This window comes from Lepeophtheirus salmonis, chromosome 5, assembly GCF_016086655.4.
Source record: "Lepeophtheirus salmonis chromosome 5, UVic_Lsal_1.4, whole genome shotgun sequence".
Lineage (NCBI taxonomy): Eukaryota > Metazoa > Arthropoda > Copepoda > Siphonostomatoida > Caligidae > Lepeophtheirus > Lepeophtheirus salmonis.
The window spans coordinates 50,555,194-50,577,811 of NC_052135.2; the positions used below are offsets into that span (position 1 = coordinate 50,555,194).

The following is a 22,618-nucleotide window of genomic DNA, read 5'->3' on the forward strand; positions in this document are numbered from 1 at the left end:
ACTTCAGAAAGTAATAGTTTTACCTTTTACTTGAAAATTTGACCGAACTATAAAACGATCAAAATGACGTTCTTCATCACATTCAACCTCAAAAATTTCCTGGAAGTATAGATCTTCTGGTATTAGTTTTTATATATTATAATTAGTGAAAATATAATTTTCATAATATAGACCTGTTGTTTTTAATTTATGAAAATATTGATTACCAAAACGTACACAATAAGCAAAGTAAGCACTACAGATACTTTTTTTTAGACTTCGATGCCTTGTCACTATCACCAAATTCTGGAACGAAATTTTTCACCATATCGATGGATTTCAATGTTAGACAATTAAGACAAAATAAAAATATAAACTTAAAGACATAAATAAATACAATCGCCGCGCTAATCGTGGGCTACTTTTGAAATAGAAGGGTAGTTGATCAGCTAATTGTAGATGCTCTTTTTTTTTATCTCTTTTAACAACCGACTAGTGCTCTACACAGCAACAGCTGACTTTCTTAATTTACTGCAGCATGCTGCATGTCTCGCAGACAGGAACAAATTCGGGGAGCTGTTGTGACACTCATCCGCGTCGGACATGAAAATACCAAAATAAGTTAACTTTGCAACATTCCAAAACAAACAGTTTCTAAGGTGAAAGTGAGTTTCTGCGCTTTTGTTTATAATGGTGGAGACCCAGACGAGTATGATATACGCCGCGGCGAGTAAAAGCGGCGCTCTGATACTGCTCCAACATCCAAAATAGCGAAAGTTAAGCGCTAAATTGTATCAGATGAGCTCGGTTTGAAGTCTTATGCCCGTCGAAAAGCGCAATATTGTCAAATGCAAATAAGGAGTCCCGTGCGCTTCGATTTTGTAAATTGTTTAACTTTCTGAAAAGTCGAAACGAGAACGGAGAGGGTACCAAGAAGTTGATTTTTTTCAGTGATGACAAATTTTTTTGGCAAGACCAGAAGCTTAATAGTCGCAATAATAGGTGGCTATGCTCGAAATTATCGTAGTCTCTCAAACAAAGTTTCCAGCGCACGTTATGGTCCTTGGAGTGATATGAAATCAAGGCTACGTTATGTCTCTATTTCTTTGAAAAGGGTCAGAAAGTCAATTTTGATGTTTATATCAACGTTTTGTGCACTGTAGTGAAGCCGTGGATGGATAACGTGGCAGGGGAGTGGCATACACGTTCCAGCAGGACGAAGCACAGGCTCACAAGGCCAAGAAGACCCAAGTGCGGCGTGAATTTGCCAAATTTCTGGCCACGTGGCCCCCTCGTCACCTGACCTAAATCCCCTGGATTATTATTTCTGGTCCGCGATTGAACCAAATGCAAATGCCAAACCGCACAGCACACTAGACTCGCTGAAACGTGCCTTCGCCCAAAGTTAATTGGAGACCCTGAAACGTGTTTGTTTCTGTTTCCGGACAAGATTGGAGCAGTGAGTATTTTGAGTAAAACGTGTTTATAATACCATAATAAATTATCTTTGAAATTCTATGTTTGTATCTTATTCCGTTTTCATTTTATGTAAATTTTTGTCCAAAACCGATTTTGTCCACGATTAGCGTGGCCACCCTGTACATATTTATGTAGGTGTATTACACTATTATTTACAAATGATAAATATGAAAATAATTTTATGTGTTTATGTCATATTAATATGCTAATCTATTGTAAAGGCACTTAACCAATCTTTTAGTGTCAATGAATACTGAAACAATCGTTTTTATATACAGTTTTGGCACATCGTAAGCGTTTAGTATAAACAGTAATTTATTTATTAAATATTCATATGGATATCCTAAATCCTCTGGAGAGTGTTATTTAAATATGGTAAAAAGTAATTTAGTAATTATTTAAAAGTATTTAGAGAATAACTTCCGAAATTTTTGAAATATGTTGAAAGAAAAGTTCATATCTTTATATTTAAGTCTACTAAAGTTATAAGATACCTAATGATTAATTTATTAACATTTATCAGATAAGAGTTTCCATGAACTATTTATGTGTATATGTAATTAATGGGGGAGTTGAATAATGCTTTCCTGATAAAGTTATCTAGAACAAAAGACCAAATTACATTCATGGTCTACGATCGTCTTCTACTTTTTTTTCCAATGACGGAAGAGACTCTCAAATAATAATGGAATCGGAAAATCGGAAGCGATGATGAAGTGTCTAGAATTACAGAAATAATAAAGCCTTTTAAATGGATTCAGTGTCATAGATATGAGTTGTTATGTACATCAATGACACGTAAGGACTCGAATCAATCAAAGAATATTAGGAGACGAAATGCAGAAGGTACTTAGAAAGTATTTTTTAATGGTAGAACCGCAGATAATAAGTCCTTTTTTTCCTCAATGTACATTTCATTTCAGTATTTTTCATCTTAATTAAACATATCCTCAGTTCTTATAGAAGTATTCAATGATTTCATACAAGATGTAGTGCGACGGATATGTATTTGAACCAATGGATGATTAAGTAACCAATTTCGATGATAAAGGACATCTGCCCAATGAATGATACTTCCATTAAATGAGATGACATTCATCGAGTAAGGTGCAAGAACCTTTTCTAAAGAGATGAGATCCCTGATCATCATGGATATCCCTATGTCATAAACATTTATGAATTCAATGAAACTATGAGTGGACTCAGATCCATATATTCGGATGTTACGCGAAAAAGATACATCCAAAGCATCCTTATTGTGTTAGAAGTCATTAATATGATGTAGATATCACTATTCTGACTAAATTTTATCACACGAACTGTTTTCACAAAAAAGTGCTGAATCATTTTTTTTTATTCATCTTTCACCCCATGAAGTAATTTGAATATAAGAGGTCTATAGCGCTTCTTATTCTCTCTATTATTACGTATATTTGAAAGTCAATATGAATATTGGCAAATCCTACAAATTTGAATACAAAGCCTATAATTGAATTAAGTATATAATATGTCTAGGAAATATTGGTTTGAATGTACATATATTAAGAAAAAAAAGGGATATTCTCCCTTTCTGAATTTTATTCTAAATTAATTTTATAGGGAGAAAGGCCTTATATTATTAGTCTTTGGTATTGAGTCGATTCACATGTCCAAGCTCTTAAATATTTTTATTAAGTATAGTTAGAGAAAAGTTAATAATTGAATTTCAACTTTCCGCTGTCACTGTCTCCAATTTTGAGATAGAAAGTATGACATGTGGACAAACTTATACAGTGGACCGATATATTTTATTGGATTCGTATCTAGATGGAAATATAGATATTAATAACTGTCTGAATTATGTAAACATATCAAATCAATAATATAATTAAAAAGTTATAGAAATTATAAATTTTAAAATGAATAGTCATATATCATTGTTTTTTTAAGTAGTTAGAAAATACATTTTATTAGAACTTTATTCCTACTAAAAATTGACTACAGAACATAAAAATAAGTACTTCATTTGATATCAGTTTTTAAAATAGTATTATATTGAACGTAAACTTAGCTGGTACATAATTGATTCAAAGTTGATGTCTTGTTTATTAAAATCTACATCTATATAAATAACGCAATTTTTATTTGTCTGTATGTTATGAAAAGCACTGTGTATATGCCCCGTTTTCTCATAAATTTATACGAAATGTCCTTATACGAAGTTACCCTATAACCGTATCGAACGTATATACAGGTTGCACTATATATAGTTATTTCTGATGTATATCATACATATTTTTGATCTAAGAAATAACAAAGTATTCATATTAATAAAATGTTACAGGCGTGTGCATGCAGTCACTTTGATGTAGTATCGAATATCAATGCTGTGTATTACCGCTAGTTATATTCATAAATAAAAATTTGTCCGTTTGTGTGCGTCAATATATAAATCAATAAAAATATCAGAAAATGATTACCGTAAGAAAATAGTGCTGAAAACAGAGAATGAAATTTCAAATTTGCGAAAGAAATGCAGGTATCTGAAGAGTAAGAAACATGAGGTATGTATTGTTAAAAAAAACACATTGGTAGCAAGCTTGTCGCATCAATGACAAAACGTATAATTTCAAATAAGGATACCAAGTTTAATCGGGGTTATATAAGGGATGAAATAATATCTTCTCTTGTTTTGAGATTAAAAACTTTTGAATACCTGAGGAAAAATGGTTAACTATTTCTTCCAAGCCGACAAACTCCAGAGAAGTAGCTTCAACGGGTTGACTGCTTGTTTGGATTGCAACATGACGGCATTTGAGCCTTGAAAGATACGTTCTTAATTTCTAAAGATGATGAAAACATAGCAATCTTAGCCTTTGATGAGATGGATATCAAGAAAAGATATAATATGAATTTAAAGAAACAGCAAATAGTTGGTCCTTGCAAGAAATAGCAAAAGGTAATTATGTACGGTTTATTCCGTCGCTGGAAGCTTTTTATAGGTATTATGATATTGATATGATTAGTTCAAATTATTTTCCGTAGGATAAATATTAGTTTTTGATAATTATTAACTTTGTCTATTAAGAATTTATCAAATAAATATATTTACTCTTCTCAAACTTTAATTAAATTAAAAAGTTATCAATTAGTTAATTTATTAATATATATATATATATATTAATAATTATAAGAAGTGAACAGATATTCAAGAACCTTCTCCACTGAACCTGTGATTTATCCAATTTCCCTTAGTAAGAGATAAATTAGCTAAAGTTATCATGGAAAATAAAGACAAGGACAATCCTGGTGGAAGTGAAATGGAGATGACCTACGAGAAGAATGTTCTTGAAGCATCAATAATAGAGAAAACGTCATTTCCCCTAATGATTCGGGATCCATCACAATTATCCACCTTAGAATACTTTAGAGATTTGCCACTTGATAACGCAGAAGTGCATCAACAACTTGAAATTGCCGAACCCGAAGCAAAAAAGCGAAAAGTCGAAATGATAAGTCCCTCCCGGTCAAAAGGTCGCGGAAAAGGCCAGACGGAAGCTTCAAAAAGTAAAAGTAGAGGTAAAAGAGCTTCTAAGTCGAGAGAAAGATCGACTTCTAAAGGCAGGAGCCGTAGTAGAGGAGCTTCTACGCCAAGAAAAATATCGACTTCAAAGGGCAGGGGTCGCGGTAGAGGAGCTTCTAAGTCAAGAGGAAGATCGACTTCAAAGGGTAGGGGTCGCGGTAGAGGAGCTTCTACGTCAAGAGGAAGATCAACTACAAAAGGCAAGGGTCGTGGTCGAGGAGCTTCTACATCAAGAGGAATATCGACTTCAAAAGGCAGGGGTCGCGGTAGAGGAGCTTCAAAAGGAAGAGGTCGTGGTGGCAGAGGCAAGGCCACTACTTCTGCTAAATCCCGTGCTTCATCAACTAAACGTGGCACAAAAAGTAGAAGAGGAGGAAGAGGCAAAATGTCTTAACTAGTTGAAAAATCATTATTTTAATCGAAGACATCAACTCTTTTATCAATTAATACTTTTAATGTAATAGTTTATAGTGTAATATTTAAATATTATGTTGGCTAATGGCCAATAATTAAGCTAAATCAAAATGTGAAACATTTTCTGAGGAATCAAAAATTATTTAATATATGTAAAATTCAATTCTTAAAAAATAATAATCTTATTGTTGGTATATATTCAGGATGTACAAAGGTGTGTTTTCCCCTATTTTTCAACTTTTTGATCTCAGCTATACAAATATTAAATTTTGTTTCTCAAACTTTTTAATGATTGTACCACTCTAAAAACATAATATCAACATCTCCAAGTACCACAATTATGAACAAAATTAATAAAATACGGAGGATTAACCTATTTATAACGTTTCTCAACGTAACACTAGAGGTTTCTTAATTACCATCAGTGATACGCGTTCCCCAATTTAAAAACAACTTAATAACGAATAGTTAGCGATGACATGAGCTTTAACTATTAAGTGGTACCGGGACATTTCATGGTTGAGCACAAAATTATAGAAAATATAGTTGATTAATATGAAGACCCTGATAGCAGATTTCCGAACATATACATACATACATTGGAACTTGTCTAACTGAACCTTTACTCTATCATAATTAGGGCATTCCATATCAACTGTACACACCTTTCTTCCATCACCATCACCGATTTTGATAATTTTTGGTCAGGATGTCTATCCCATCAAATAAACGACATGTGTAGAATTTTATCATTGTGGAGGTACGAGAGGCTGTTTGGGAGTCCTTCAAAGTTTGACCCTCTTCAAAAAACCTTCGAACTTGAGTAAGGTTCTTTATTTTTTTGTATTAAAATAATTTAAAGAGTAAGAACTTCAACCCATATTTCATAAAAAGATGTAATATGTGCAAAAATACTATTAAAACATTATTGCAAAATATAAAAAATAGGGCCCCAGCCAAGCTTCAAAATTTATTTAGCCAATTTTTTGTAAAAAACTTTACCTCACTCATATTCTATATGTGTACAAAAATGAGACTGGAATCTTAATAGGATCATCTTCATTCAGTTTTATAACAGGAAGAAGTCATAATCGGCATAATAGTAAATACTATCTTTTTATATATAAAATATGTAATTTTGTGTCATTCTTAAGTTTTGAATATTCTTAATCTTGTCATATATGTATTTGTATCATTCATCTTATTTATCAAAAAAAAAAAAGATATGATTTCGAGTGACTTAATTATAAGTTTTGCAAAAGGTAGATAATTATGCAATCCGTAGTTTGGATTTTATTAGTTTGCTATTTATCCATAGTGGGGGACTGATTTCCTCTGAGCCACTGATTCCACTCTCGACTTGGCTATGCCGCTCTATTCCAGAGCTCTAACGACTCTCACTTGAGGAACTTGTTGCCAGGATGTTGTTCATCTTGGACAAGACCTTTCTGATTCGTCAATTTTTTCAATGATTTTTTCGTTATTTTTCCCCGTTCAGGTGCTCAAAAATAAAATTGTAAGTTCTTGGTGCAGTAGAATTGCAGATTGAAATCGGAGTCATTCTTGCATAGTGCCCTTGTTTATTTCCTTCTCCCCTCCCCCCTCGTCACAGGGGCTTAAAGCTGATAAAAAGAAACTTCGTGACAGCTTAGCTGCTCTACTCCAAAACATTCTTAAAATTGTCAAGGTTACCATGCTGATTTTCGGTTTCTTTTTTAAGCATACCCAGAATTCTACCGAGTAGCTTTCCTACCTTCAGGCTTACCTACTTCTTCCGATTATAAATTTAAGAAATGTAACTTTTTTGTTCCCATATGTCTGTAAATTTCTAAATCGTTTCCAAATATAAAGAAATATTTCCTATGTATTAGCATTTTGTATAATTTTAGAACTGAATGAACTTTACTACAAATCGCATTATGAAGATATGTTCTCTTGCAAAAAAATTGGATATTATTTGAAATTGGGATAGACTAGGGTGGAAAGAAATGAGGCTCTACTTTTTGGTAAGAGCATGAAATATTCGATTTCCCATATGGCATTTTAGGGAAAACGACATAGGATAAAATTGTAGAAATAGCAGTGGAAAAGTAACAAATTCGAAAAAATGGCAAAATTATTTTAAGCTGACATAATACCTATCACCAATATGATAAATAATAAAATTAAAAAAATAAACTCAAAAATATAAGGCATTTTTTTCCAAAATAATAAGAGGCCTTTCTTAATAAATAATTTTGTTTATTTTTTATCGAATGACCTTTTTGGAACAAAAAAAGCTTTATAAATCCCTTTTCCTAGGCTGTGCCAATATTTACTTTGATGATAGCATAGTTAATAGAAATTCAAAGTTATGCCATCATGTAATTTGACACGCCAGAATTTTCAATTTGATGTGCCGTACTGACTGCTGGGCAACACAGACAAATTTTAATGTCATAGAGTAAAACAACATAGTGTAAAAGTAACAATCAAGGAAGGCGGTATATTTCTAGGGGCGTCCGCAGAATTATATATATATTTTTTTCGGAGGGGCTTAGTTTTAGGATTTTTTGGAAAAAAAAAATCAAAAACCCTTGCTATTCAACAGAAAATTTAATTTTTTTTTTCAAATATTAAATATTTTAGAAAAACATTTCAATTATTAAATTTTTTGAAAGTAAATTTAAAAATCCACAGCTGTTTACAAGAAATTTCAAATATTAAATATTATATATATTTTTTTTTTCAATAAAAAGCAAAAATTCCTTAGTTACAGCCTCTCCAGCCTACCCTCTGCGGATGTTCCTGGTAATTACACTTCTTAAAACAGAGAGAAAAACAAATAACTATATAGTAACAGTATAGAATAGTAACTAAAATAGTCTGCAGGTGTGGGTTGAAGGGACCTATAGCCCTCCCCTTCCCCCAAAAAAAAAAGGAATTTTGTATTTTTACTTGAAAATTTAATATTTTTTTTTTTTTTTTTTTTTCAAACAATTAAACATTTGAAATTTAATTAAATTTTTCAAATTTTTTTCCAAAAAAATTATTATCTTTGTGACTCAAGATTTATTATGTAAGTTTCAACTCAATTAAGAACAAAATAAACGAGAAAGCGTAAAATGGGAGTTACAAAGGAGTGAAATTTTGAAGCTTTTCTCACGCAGCATGTCAAGGCCATATTCATGGAGCTCAGGTACAGCCGTAACACTTTTTTTTGCTCCAGGGGTTTATTCACCACCACAGAACACATATGAGTAGTTACTTGTGGGCATGCTCATAAAACAGAGTAACACTCATAATTTCTTGAGAAGTTATCTTCTATATGATTAAAGCAAAATTTGTTTTTTAGCCGACGCCTTATTACTTCTACAGTTAGTAATTATCAAGTGGTAAATTACAATCTGAACACTTTGAATTTTAAACTTCAACAAGATTAAATTTATTAATAAGCAATAGAAGTTCAATAAAATTAGTACTATAAGTAGATGTGTGTCAGCTCTCTTAATCATTAATGTAGCCCCCCTTAGCGGCAATGATGGGTTCCAAGCGGCGGTAGTAGGTTTGGCACCCCTACTGATGTTCCTCTGTCAGTACGTCTTAGTGCTGGCTGACAGAGGCTGTGAGTACCTCGGTGTTTGGATACCAGACACTGCATGACTTCCCTCGACATGCACCCAAAAGATGCAACCGGGGGTTTGCATCAGGGCTGTAGGGGGCCAAAAGTGTTTTTTTTTTTTTTTTAAAGAGTTCAAAAGGGTTTCTTTTCTAGTGCCAAAAGTGGCCTCTCCACTCTTACAACGCTCTTTTCATAGACATTTTTTATAGTTATCTCTTGCAAGGGCCCTTATGGACTTGAGGGGCTGTTTTTATAAACTCATCTGGGTCAAGTTTAGCCTTTTTGAGAGAGCGCTATTTCTTTTTCAATGTTTCGGACTTGCTGACGGCGTAGACAGTGGTCTCGGAGACATCCAACTGCTTAGAGTGTGCAAATGTAATTTCATCGATTATGTTCATATATAATTTTCTTGACTTGTACGTAAGCTAGAGAGCTAAGGATTTTTTTGTTTTATAAGTAATTGTTCATGCTTTAATATATAGAAAAATTTATTAATTTCAATCACTCATCATTAATTAATTATTGAATTAGTAAGTGTTCAGATTTCAATTGACCACCCGGTATGAAAGAATCTACTATCTGAAAAATGCTACGGTGCTGCATATATACGGGATACGGAGCCACTTTCTCAAAAATTATACATAGGTAGGGATACATAATCAAACGAACTCTAGATACAGAGGTGCAGATACTGAATAATAATTGCCCAGTTCTGAAAAGTGTGGTGGTATGACCCCCTGTTGTGTGGTGCCTTTACAGAAGCTTATCGTCTATAATGACCGGTGGCCTGGGCTCCGGAATAATTTTTTAGTAGTAGTATTTTTTTGGTATATTAATGGTGAGTCATCGAGGTTTACCCAAACCGCCGTTCCCCCCTTCACATAACAAAACCGTGACTAAGGTACTTTGGATCCTTCACGCACTTTCATCAAGTGGTTCTAAAATATCAACTAGCTATAAAATATTATCACCCTACCTGTATTGATGATAAGAATGTCGTTTGTTTTGTGGTAAAGATTACATAATATTATTGCAAGTCATTCAAGATAAAGACATACAATTAGTATAACTTATAGCAATTGTAATTTCAACTGACTTTCTTAGCGATAGTTGTACTTCAAAGTAAACCAAGGACAGACTGTTCGTAAAACTTCTTTTTACTCTCTAAATATAGATCCTTACAACAAAAAGACTCCCTTCTTTCTGTTAAAAGTCTATGTAATTGTAGAAAAGCCCCTTTTCTGTATGTATGTTTTTTGTTTTTGCTAGTATGGAGGGAGAAGAGAGGGTGAGAGGAAGTGAAAGCCGGTGGTGGCGTGTCTAAGGTGTACAAAAATAAAATGTTTCAAAAAATAAGAACACATTTTTTCATAGTGTTATCCATATAAACCTTTTTAATGTAATTTAAAGGCCTATATGTGATATTCAGTTCATCACGCATCACTTTTAGGTTTGGATGCTCAAAATGTTAGACTTCTTCTCTGTGGTCAAAATATGATTACTAGAGTTGTATAAAATATGAACTGCCGGTCAGTAAAAAAAAATATCAAGTGAAATCACCGTAGCTCATGGACAACGTGCTTTGGAGAAATTATTCTCTTGAACTTAATGTGCGTAGTTTCGCGGCCAGGTGATTCCTAGAGAAAGATATATACTTTATGTATATGGTCTTTACAAAAGATTCCTAGGTTAGTTGGAGTAATTGTAATAATATAATGTTTACTTATTCTTAATCAGTGTAACCAATTAAAGAAACGCTTAAGTATATATATATATATATAAGTAATAAAAATGATATGGTAGCCCTATCAATTTCATTAATGCTTAGGCTTTGGAAAAGAGCAGCACGTACGATTTCATCATTAACTATAGTAGCGGTATATCTAGTGTAGAGTAGTTTGTAATGAAAAAACTACCTTTAAAATTAGAAAAGAAAAAACGGTTGTTGTGTCTGTTTTTTCTTCTATTTTGTTCATCATTTAATAGGTCGTCACGGCCTTAGCATCTCCCTCTTAAATAAAAATTATGTCTTATCTTTCTTGTAAATTGTTTTAAAATGCATTATAAAATAAACTTAATAACATTATTTTCCCTGTGATATTGCTATTTTAAAAGTAGAAGGTTCCCTTTCTATTGCAGTAATTAATTTCTTCCTTTCAAAAATTATATATGAGACAGCTGAATTGATAAGGGTCTTAATTCAGTAGGACCGTATAACTCCCAAACCAATCTTCAGTGTTAATCTCCATTTTTCATGATCCCACTCACTAATGATTGCTTCATACTTAGATGTTCGGTCTTCAAGAATTAGAGATTTCGAAAATAAAAAAACACTTTCAGATTGCCAACTAGAAAAAAATCTTCCTCTTGTTTAGGTCATATTTTATAAAAATCCAATGATCACCATGATGTTTGGTCCATTGAAATCTGAACACTTATTAATTCAATATTTAATACATTGAAATTAATTCATATTTCGAAATACTAAAGTATAAACACTAACTTACAAAAAAAAATTGAGCTCTCTAGCTACGTACAAGTCGAGAAAATTAAACTTGAATGTAATCGACGAATTTACATTCGCGCACTTCAAGCAGTTGGGGTGTCTCCAAGACCGCTGTCTACGCCGTCAGCAAGTCCGAAATGTTGGAGAGGAAGAAGGGCTGTGTCACAAAGGCTGAGTAAAAGAAAACAACTTAGGTCAATCCCCTAAAGTCCATTAAGATCCATGCAAGAGCTCATATTTTCAAACTAGACTGTCCATAGAGCTATAAAAAAAGCGAGAGGAAAGACAGATTTGGCCCCTTACAGCCCTAATGCCCCCCCCCCCCAACACACCTTTTGATTGAATGTCGATTGGAAGGCCTGCAGTGTCCGTCATCCAAACATCAAGGCCCTCAAAGTCCCACTGTCAGCTAGCACTGGGACTCCATGACAGAGGACTACATCCGCTGCGGGTGCCAGGCCTTCTTTTATGATTTTGGATGATAGTATATGAAGTATTTTTTCTCTAAGAATCTTGTATATTTCAAAGAAGACTAAAGGAGAGCTAATATAAAAATGTTTTTTTGTTTAGGTATTATTCAACTAATACTATCAATTATATTGCATAAAGGTAGGAAGCAAAAGACATGGTGACCCATAAGTCTTAGGACAGCAACTTCAACTTAATATTTCTCCTAAGTAGCTGTATACTTTTTAATTCTTTTTGTTGCATATGATTCATTCAATCTCCATCTTTGTTTGTTGTTAAACAAACTTTTTTAAATGTGTTCTTGAGCTTCTAACAACGACATCAATAAATCCGAAGCAGACCGTCATTTCCCTTCATTTGGAAAGGAAGAGCTGTAAAGCCATTACCAAGGCCCTGAAAGACCTCAATATGTACAAGTCATCGGTCTACTACACGATTAAGCAATACATGGAGACCAGGAGTGATGGGTGTTCAGGGAGGACTAAATGATGAAGCCGTATCGTCTACAAAAGTGGCAGCTTCTCAGCGAGGCCACAATAGCAAAAAGGCTAATCCGGGCGAAGGTTTTTTCTGAAATTCCTCAATTATTGTAAACACGTTTCAATCATTTGGACTGACGAGAAGATCTTCACTATGCTGGATTACAATAGCCACAAAGACCGGGTGTGGGGTCGGAGCATCGATGACATTGTTAGAGGAGACCATATATACAGTGTGTTTAGTTGTTCCATAGCGTCTGAAAGCAGTAGTTGAAGCAAATGGTAGCCATGTGTAATGAAGGGAAACTCATTGCAAAGGAAATTTTATGCTGATTGCAATGGTATAAAAAGATGTTCGGAGAAATAAATATTTGTGTACTCTCTTGGCTGTTGAATTTGTCACCCTGTATAGTTTCTTATTAAAGGGAGATGTTATCACATCAATGATTTGGCAAAGAATGTAAAAAAAAAAAAAAAAACACGCAACAACAGTTTTTTCTTTTCTAATCTTCAAAGAGTTATTTATGTATAATCTTTGTTCAGCTTTAGTCGTAACTAAAAATGTATGGCATGCAAGATTAATTAGTGGCCTCCTTCGGGGAAATGCCTATATTTGATAATAACTCAAGACCTCCTGACTGGTAGTATTGTATCCCTAGCTGATCTTTTCTTATGTAATTGTTCAAAGCCGTTGAAAATCATTTCAAAATTACCTTTAATAGTCCAAGTTCAACAGATTTATCAGACTGTGTGAGAGTTTCAGTGTTATGCACTAATATTTCATTATTTTCTATTTATATGGGGGGTTGTATTGCTTCAAGCCTAAAGGGTTATGGAATAATAAATTTTTAATATAGCCAAAGCCGATATAACCCGAACTAAAAAGAGTATTGGGATAGAAGTTCACCATGTTAAATGATATAAATAGTATTTCCCATAAAAGAGATTTTTAAATAAATAATAAATACATTTCTTTGTGACAGGAATCCAAGATCTGGCTCCTTCTTTTTCTTTTCTACATATGGACGTCTAACAATACCAAAAGTATGTTAAACTTAAAACAATCAACAATATTAATTATTGATTATACAACAACAATAAAATTCCAGAAGAAAACAATATTATAATCGAAGTTCTAATATGTATTACATTTAACATTATAGCCCTTAGAACTGGACTATTTATTTGACAGATTGGGCTTCCTACTAAAGATGATCAAGCCCTTGATGGAAAGAAAAATATCCTTAATAAAAAAATAATATTAAAAATATTATAACTAGAGCTCTAAATCCAAAGCATTTTAAATTGTGCGAGTTTTGTTGTTGTTGACAACCTGAATAGTATTGTTTTAAAGCTGTTATCATTATTCTCGAAGAGAGAAGAACAAAGTATAAAGTGTAACCACGAGTCTGTGTTATCATAAATAACAAAGAGTAACGTTGAGGATTTGTCAGGGGTATTAAGTCTAAGTCCCCCTTGGATTCAGATAATGATGGAGGATTGAAAAGGGAATAATTCCTGCCTATGTCCTTGCCTGATACGGAGTGGGATTTATGTTTATTTCCTTTATATCGTTGATGTTTGATGTTATTCTAATGAAACGTCATGACAGCTAAATTGCTGTCCTTCCAAACTTTCGTTTTGTTTTTTAATCAATAATAATATATTTCAACAATTTCCTTGTTAGACTCAGAGGATCGACATTAACATTATTCCTGCCTATGATCTTGCTTGGAGTGGAACTTCATCCTTCATCTTGCACCTGCTCACTACTAATTTAATGAAAGGTAATGACAGTTAAGCTTTTCTTTATCAGCTGTTAATTTCCTCGTCTCACTTGATACGTCATGGTTATTTCATAATTTATTCTTTTTGATAAATAAACATAGTTTGAACTGCCCAAATAAAGAAATTTCTGTTTTTTAGCAGAATGTTTTTAAAAAAAATTCCATAAGTTTAATTTTTTGTGAATAGAAATGGATTTTTGAAATTTTTTTCCTATTTTTTTTTTTTTCAATAGCTATTAATTTTTTTAAATTTTCGGCAATAGCTATGGGTTTTTGAATTATTTTTTTTACTTAAAATTTGATATTTGAATTTTTTTTCCAGAAAATATTTTTTATTTTTTTTTTTTGTAAATAATTGTAGATTTTTGAATTTTTTTCCCCAAAAAGTTCAATTTTTCAAATTATTCTTCCAAAAATCTAATTTTCTGTGAATAGCTATAGATTTTTGATTTTTTCTTCCTAAAAAATTTAATTCGAAAAACCAAGCCCACCCCAAAATAAAATCCCTTGGACGCCCCTATACATACGTATGCGCTTGTTCCAGAAGGACAAGAATACAATTTCTTGTTCATGGCTTGTAGTCCTATATATATATTGGTCCTTTTATTATTTCTATGAATAAATTTTAGCTTTCATATACAAATAAAAATGTATACCTACGCTTATAATAAAATATCACTAAGCAATATGTATTGTAATTAAGGAAGGGATCTGTGTAAAAAAATATTTAAGTTAACTAATTTGAAAAGGAAAAATGGTTGTTAAGTGTGCTCTTTTTATTTTTGTACATTATTTCATAATCCATAATCCCTCAAAAGAAGAATTATCCCCTATCTTTGGTGTTAATTGAGTTAAAAAAAGCATAATAAAATTAATATATATTAATTTACATATCACTATAATATTTTTCGTGCACTAATACTATTTTAAATGTAGAAGGTTCTCCATTTATAGCTGTAATTCACTCGCACCAAAATCATATAACATAAAGCTCATGTTAACAAGGGTCTTAAGTCAGTTATGCCAAATGTCTTGATTCCACCTTTTCCTTGCGCTCTTTTCACAAATCCCATATTTAACTATAATACAGTATCGAATAAAATACTTTATTAGATTTTAATATTATTAATGTAGAGGCTCGAAGATGAAATCCACCCCTTTTTTGGGTAGTATTGGAACCGAATGTCGTCGACATATCAATTTTATTTAAAATCCCCCGTAATATACAGACAAAACATATTCATTCAGTTTTACTAATAAATAGTCTCGTAAATATATTACAACATGGAAGAACTATTTCTCTCGGTCATCTGGATCTCTCCACCTTATAAATAAGTTTGAGCTACCGATCAACAACGGAAGAACATACTGTGATCATCGCCCGAGTGGCGTCTCTGGGTGAGGCAGTGGGATTCTGCACTCTGGTAGGTGTCCAACAAGTATATTGACTGGCTTGAGGAGAGCAGATACGACCTTGTAACCGACGCTGAGTGTAATTACATCTAGTAAGCCTCAAGACAACAAGACCTACAAAGACTCTGTTTTTTATTTGAAATAAAAATATAATAAATTCAAAGTTTTTTTATAGGCTCAAAGCTCCAAAAAAAAAAAAAAATCCAGAATGAGTAAAAATATCTCATTTGATAGCTAAAAGTCTGAGCGAAAATTCAATTAAGCTTCCATTCAGAAAACTCTCTATATGTTGGTAATTCTTCAAGGATTATTAAATTTATTATATAAGATCAATTTACTTAATTATTATTAAAAACCATATAAGAAGAAAAGAAGAGAAGAATAGGCTAGGAAAAAAAAAAGAAGGGGGGGGGGGAACTCAAACATTTCGTCGCATAAGTTGAGATAATTAATTAAATGTGGGCCTTTGTCACAAGGGGCTTACACGATTTGACAGACTCAACAATTTTCTTCAATTCATATGAATTTTCCCAATTTGGCATCGGAATCAGATCAGGAACCTGGACTACTGAACCTCCATAATCATCATTTCTATCATATGATTGGAGACGCTCAATCAGAAGTAATTTTCTCCCATGAGTCCTAACACCTCGTTTTACGAATGCTCGTTTGAGTTCCATTATGTTCCAACCAGAATAATTTTGAACTATTGACTTCTTTTGTAGGTTGCTCATTTATGGCGACGCTTTTCAAAGAAAATCATTTTTTAATTTCATACGAACAATCTTATTTTTTAAATACATTCAGTTCAAAATGAATATTGGATAGTTAAGAAAACTTGATGTAGTGTTCCTAAAATACAAAAGATACGCCCGGAGAGCAAGAGACTGGAGACAAAGTTTACAACAATGACTACTTAATTTGGGGGTACACGCATATACAATATCTAAATATATTTCTAAGGGACCAAAAGGTAAAATAGATACATACTCATAAAATAATAAAAGATCAATACAAGTAAGAATTATAGGTAAAATGTACATTAATGATTCAAAAGATTCCCTACGTCAACTTAATAAAAGTGAATAAAAACAAGAGTGATACATAACACTTCATCCGTGATTATTGACAAGACATATAGCAAATTTTAGTTAAATTTAAGTATTATTCTCAATTTTTACTTTAAATTGTCATTAGCATCCAAATAAACAATGATGCAGTGCGTTTTATCGTTAAGAGTATTAATGATATATCCATTTTCTGTATCATAAAATTATTCAAACTATTTTTCCTAACTAAAGATTTATTTTTAGAGGTTCCACTTTTCGAAACATCTGCTTAATAGACAAGATATTCAAAATCAGTATTTGAATTCTTACACTTAAAAATCATATTTTTAAGAAAATATCAATTTGAATGTTCATGCTTCTGGAACTATGCAAATATTTTTTCTATGGTATTGAAACGTTGCAAAGGATATTTTCTTATAACTAGGAAAAACTTTTTTAAAAATAAATTAAAATTTATTACAATTCTACTGTAAAACAATGATTAATTAAATAGTATTAACACTTTCTTGATGAATTTATGATATTAAATATTCAATTTTCTAGGGCCTGAGCATAGAGATAAAAAAATATAAAGTGCTTACTTGAGGAAAAAATTGAAGGGAGAGACAGCTGATGATTACAAACAACAAAAGGATCAAAACATTCAAATATTATAGTAAATAACCGTTTCGTCTTACTTAATAATGTGGTTTTAGGGACCTAATAGGTAATGACTAATGAGAGTATTCACCTTAGTTCAAATTTTCCTCATTTCTCTTATCAAAATGACAAGTATAAATATGAAATCTGTAAAATGCGAAATAGTTCATTATTATTGTTATAACAATTCATCAATTTCAATCTCTTAAAGGATTCTCCACGATTGGTATTTAAATCTTGAATCCCATGAAACCTATAACAACATTATGAAGAACACTTTCATAATTGATTTTTAAACTCTTAATATTCCCGTTTGTTCTTGTAAATACTTATTTTAATAAATAAAATGTTTTAGAATATCTAAGACAAATAAACATGCAATCATTGAAGTATCATTTATTCTACAAAATATTAAATAATAATAAAATTAAGTCTTTCAACATATTATTGATATTTTTCAAATTATTGATTCTTAAACTGAATAAGATATGGCAATTATCAAATATAACTGCTATCTTGATTTCAGGATGTCTCTTTTTGCTTTATTTTTTCACCACCCCCAAGGATTCCATAGTACTAGATAGGGCATATGTATGAGTAATGACTATATTAACAGTATGCCTTTTTTCCTCATCAGAATTCTTTTTTTTAGTACTGTCTTTTTCATAAGTTCTTCGCTTTAAGATTCGTCGATGGGACTCCACTTTTTTTAAGTGCATTGGAAAGTCGAAAATGGGGGGGGCACTGCTCCATCAACAACTAAAAAGAGTGTACTTAACTTTGGGCTTGATGATATCAGAATCCTTGAAGTGCTAAAAACATATCCTTGACTATTTGGTTTGTTTCTAATCTTGGGGACGGTAGTTTACTATCCATCACTTTAGAAGCACTAGATTTTTAGGATATCTGAAAATAGAGGGATATAATATATATGAAATATTAAATTATGTAACAACTAACAAGGATGCCCAAACATATGATTGTTTTATAAAGTTATGAAAATACTTATGGAAAAAAACTTATTTTCACATAATTGTGGTTATGTTAACATTTTTTGCACAATTTACTAGCAAGATCGTGCTCTAGAGATCTAGAAAAACCCGGTGTTCTTGAAATACAATTAAATGCAATGCATTGAACTCTACGAATAAAAAAATAAGAATACCTCAAGTTCCAATGATATCCACAATGATAAACTTACCTAATACCAAACTCTTTTGTAAAAATTAGAAGGTATCCATTTATGCCTTGCCCTAAAAACGGTCAACAAAATATTATGCTTCTAAAGAAAAAGAAATTTTTTTTTTTTTTTTTTTTGAAAACGTCATTTTCGATAATAAAAAAATTGTCCAGCCTTTATTTTCTAAAATAAACGCGGATTTGAAATTACTCAACTATTATTTGACAAAACTTGAAAATTTATTATATTTGATTTTTTCATTTTTTTAGGATAATTTAACATCTCCAGTAGGGTTAAAAGCGGTATCCCTGGAATTTAAGAAAAAATTATCCTCTAAAAAGGTGCTACGGGACTAGTCTTCCCGCCAATTATCCCACTTCCTCAAAAAGAAGCAAAGGAAAGATATAATAATTATAAATAAATAAATATATTGTTGTGACTTGATGAGCGAATGATTGAGCAAAGATATCAGTTGACAAAAGGTGTATAATATATTATATAACTTATCTCTTATTGAAGAAAATTTTTGGCAAAAATATTTATTTATTGGACGTTTGAAAATATTTTTTTTTATTTCAAATGGCATATTTAGATGACGTTGAAATTACTATACACCTTTATACCCAGAAATAGAATAATATACATTAATACCTTGACATATGAGTTTAACTTATTCCTTGACGGAGCTCGTAAATTAAAGCAATTAATCCTTGATAAATAAATTGAATAGTTTGACAAAAAAACGTTTGAATTTTCAAAATAGGTAGGAATAATTAATAAGAGCACTAATATATTAATACCTTGGAGGTTATCAACTTATATTTTTTTGTTTTATATGTAATAATGTATGCTCACAAGGAATTCGACAATCTTCACATCCCTAACCATAACATAATAGCATACATCACAGTTTTTACAATAATTGAAAATTATTCCATGAAAAGTGAATATATCTTTTAATATATAATTTGTAAATACTACATTGTTATCCATGTAACAGTACATACATATACTTATGTTTGAAAAGTGAACTGGGAAATCATCTGTTTGTAGATAATCTCTAGCAACTGTTATTTATTTATGAATTTAACAGGAACGAATATAATATTACCATATTATATATACCCTTCACTTATAATACGTACTTGTACATTCAGTCAATGTCAAAAGAATACGTGTTACACCTATGCCTACAAATGGCAAATGTACATACATAGATTGACACACTGCTGGTAACTTTTTAAGGAGTATATTTGAACAATAAATTGTGCTTAGAAATTTTCATAAAATTAATTTGTATGAAACAATAATACATTTTTTATGGATAAAATTATAAGTTGAATTAGCAATTAATTTCTGAGCACTTCACTTCATATCCTTGGATCGTTCAATGATGTCATTTTGTGTGAGAAGTTCAAACCCTTCTTTTTGCTCTTCCAATATATTTTTCACCATAACCGAAGCCAAAAGTGTAGTTGGAATGGAGTATTTTAAACTTTTGCTATCAAAAAATTTAAGAAAGGATTGCGCAAGGAATTCAAATGCCCTAGACTCTTGCCTTTCACATATCAAAACAGAGGGTCTGTAAATAGAGGTTCGCTCAAATCCCAGGGCTTTGACATCCCTTTCAATTTCTCCTTTTGTTTTATTGAATAAGAATGAGGAATCCTCGTTAGCCCCAGTAGATGATAACAAATGGAACTCAGGACAGCCTTGTTCTTTGAGCAATTCGGCAGATTTTAAGACATAATCATGATCAACTTTATAGAATCCTTCTGCTCCAGACTTGCCTCTAGTAGTTCCGAGACAGCAAATTGCAGCATCACTCCCCGAAAAATTGCTGCCACTTAAATTGTCGAAGTCCACTACTCTTTGTTCTACGTCCTAGGTATATAAAAAATAAATAAAAATGTATGGTCATTAAGGTGACTAAATTTTACCTTATTTTCAATGTTATCACAAATATCTAAGAGTCTTCGTGAAATTAATATAACTTTGGATACTGTTTTCTCCTGAAGAAGACATTTCAGCACTTCTTTACCAGTCTCTCCGCTTGCTCCAATAAGTAAGCACGATTTCATCATAAAAATCTTTTATTCGCACTAAAATATAAGGATTGAACGTCTTGTAATAAATTCAAAATGAATAATAATTAATCCCTTAATGGAACTATATACGCGTGCTAATGACATAGTCACCTATGAAACAATATATTTAACTATACATAATATCAATAATAACAAACAATACATTTTTAATTATTTTTCTTAGATGAAGTTGATGTAAATAATTTAAACATGTCAGTAAAGAGACCCGTTCCTATAAAAACTAAAACAGTTCCAATCCAATGTGCAAATGTGAACGGATTTTGGAAGTACCAAATAGATACCAAAATAGAAAGAAACTTTCTTAAAGTGATGATGAGCGTTACAGTAAGACTAGTACATTCAGAGGTCAATAAGAATACAGATCTTATACAAATAAATTGCGTTAAAATGTTTGCGATAAGATAACAAATCATAATAGGAATGTCAACCCCTATATTAACAACTTCTGAGTCCATAGCTATTTGAAAGTGTTTTGATATGTCAGAGAAGAGGAACAGAAACCCAGGCAAGGCAATGACATGCTGAAACAGAGATAGCAACAAAAAAGTTGCAAATATATATAAGCACAATTATGTTTTTAAAATAATATTACCATATAAAAAAAGGCTTCATTGGAGTGTTTTCCATACTTGGAATTGAGTTTTTCTTGAAATATACCCAAAAATGCGGAGAAAAATAAAGATATACTCTGTAGTGATATACCAATCAACCAAGAAGTAAGTCCTCCCTCCGAATTTTCTGAACTAATCGACTGTCCCGACACAATCGTGCAAATAGCAATACCAACACTAATCATGAAAACAGAGATATATTTGAGAGATGTATATGTTTTATTGAGTACAAAAACTCCCAGCACCATATTTGCCATTAAAGAACCCTTTAAAAAAAGTATATTGTCTTATGGAATTGTATCAATTATAATTTAATAATAGCTCACAGCACGGAAAACCAAAGTTAGGGGCATTGAAATATTAAAGCCAAGAGCGTAGTTGTTGATAACACTGACGATAAAATAAATCATAACTAATTGTATCCATGTGGATAAAGGAACTTTGGACGTTCCCTTTATAAAGTATATTTTGTATATCAAGCCTTGAATCGCATTGAACAAAAAGCTTAAAAACGTGAGTAGATTTCCAATCCCTGAGTTTTGTCTAAAAAGTAAAGAAATATTAATATAAAGATAGGTTAACATACAATTAAACTACAAATTAATTACTTAATGAGTAATTCAAGGAAGACGACATTGGAACCACATCCAAGGAAGACGAGTCCTATTGCTATGCGTGTCTGTGTCGATAGCATGACTGACGATCAAAACGTCATTCTATTTCTTTATAAATTATAATAAATTTAAATATATATATTATATTTATATAATAGCAGAAAAGTCTTGCGACGCGTCGTTCACTTGTTTCACTTTAAGTATTCTTTCGGCTTCATATGAGAAATTATTATTGACAGTTACTCCTCGATTATATGATTATTATTGCAAATGAATATCGCATGAAAGGAATGAGTTTAATTTATGACTAACGTCATCATAACAGTAAGCAACAACAAATCAGAGTTCCTTTCTTAAATATATGACGTCATTTTAGCTTATTTATAATAAGCACGGTGTTACCACCCTAACACAAAAATACTCTATTAATTATGTATCCATGAGTTCTACTAATATCTGGAGTGATCTGGTGGTCAATCACTTAACCTCATGTAAGGGGATGTGTATTTTTTATGGTTGAAAATCAAATGGCAAAACATAATTGACTTTGTACAATATTACTCAATTTTTATTTCAACAACATCAGAAAATCTATGTCACGTGCTACAATTAATGCATTTACCACCAAGACAACATTTTTGAACTGAAATAAAAATGTTTTTGATTTAAAAAACTTACGTGGAGTATATTTTTTAGCCTGAAATTGCT

General features: G+C 31.7%; 3 protein-coding genes and 2 long non-coding RNA genes across 6 annotated transcripts in view; 1 reads left to right on the forward strand and 4 right to left on the reverse strand.

Moving 5' to 3' along the window:
• Positions 1-10,193, reverse strand: part of LOC121118128 (uncharacterized) — a 28,753-nt gene extending 18,560 nt beyond the window's left edge. The window contains exon 1 of the mRNA XM_040712673.2: positions 10,012-10,193. The gene's annotated coding sequence lies outside the window, so the exon portion shown is untranslated. The remainder of the gene's footprint in view (positions 1-10,011) is intronic.
• On the forward strand, positions 474-17,778 carry LOC121118129 (uncharacterized). Its single transcript, XR_005864349.2, has 2 exons — positions 474-1,438; positions 17,302-17,778. It is a non-coding gene; the product is annotated as an uncharacterized lncRNA (long non-coding RNA).
• LOC139905487 (uncharacterized) lies at positions 17,778-19,220 on the reverse strand. Its single transcript, XR_011780275.1, has 2 exons — positions 18,599-19,220; positions 17,778-18,303 (listed from the first exon to the last, which is right to left on the reverse strand). It is a non-coding gene; the product is annotated as an uncharacterized lncRNA (long non-coding RNA).
• A 590-nt stretch (positions 19,221-19,810) lies between these two features.
• LOC121117459 (oxidoreductase HTATIP2-like) lies at positions 19,811-20,661 on the reverse strand. Its single transcript, XM_040711905.2, has 2 exons — positions 20,518-20,661; positions 19,811-20,461 (listed from the first exon to the last, which is right to left on the reverse strand). Exons 1-2 carry the CDS (start codon positions 20,659-20,661, stop codon positions 19,943-19,945), a joined length of 663 nt encoding a protein of 220 aa, XP_040567839.1. The 3' UTR covers positions 19,811-19,942.
• Positions 20,653-22,235, reverse strand: LOC121117458 (UDP-xylose and UDP-N-acetylglucosamine transporter-like). Of its 2 annotated transcripts, XM_071888769.1 has the most exons (5): positions 21,905-22,235; positions 21,623-21,839; positions 21,278-21,562; positions 20,828-21,206; positions 20,653-20,679 (listed from the first exon to the last, which is right to left on the reverse strand). In XM_071888769.1, the coding sequence occupies exons 1-4, from the start codon at positions 21,988-21,990 to the stop codon at positions 20,832-20,834; spliced, it is 963 nt and encodes a 320-aa protein (XP_071744870.1). In that variant the 5' UTR covers positions 21,991-22,235; the 3' UTR covers positions 20,653-20,679; positions 20,828-20,831. The 2 variants fall into 2 exon arrangements, with proteins under 2 accessions (XP_071744870.1, XP_040567838.1); XM_040711904.2 differs by lacking the exon at positions 20,653-20,679 and having other exon boundaries at positions 20,752-21,206.
• Between the last annotated feature and the right edge of the window lie 383 nt (positions 22,236-22,618).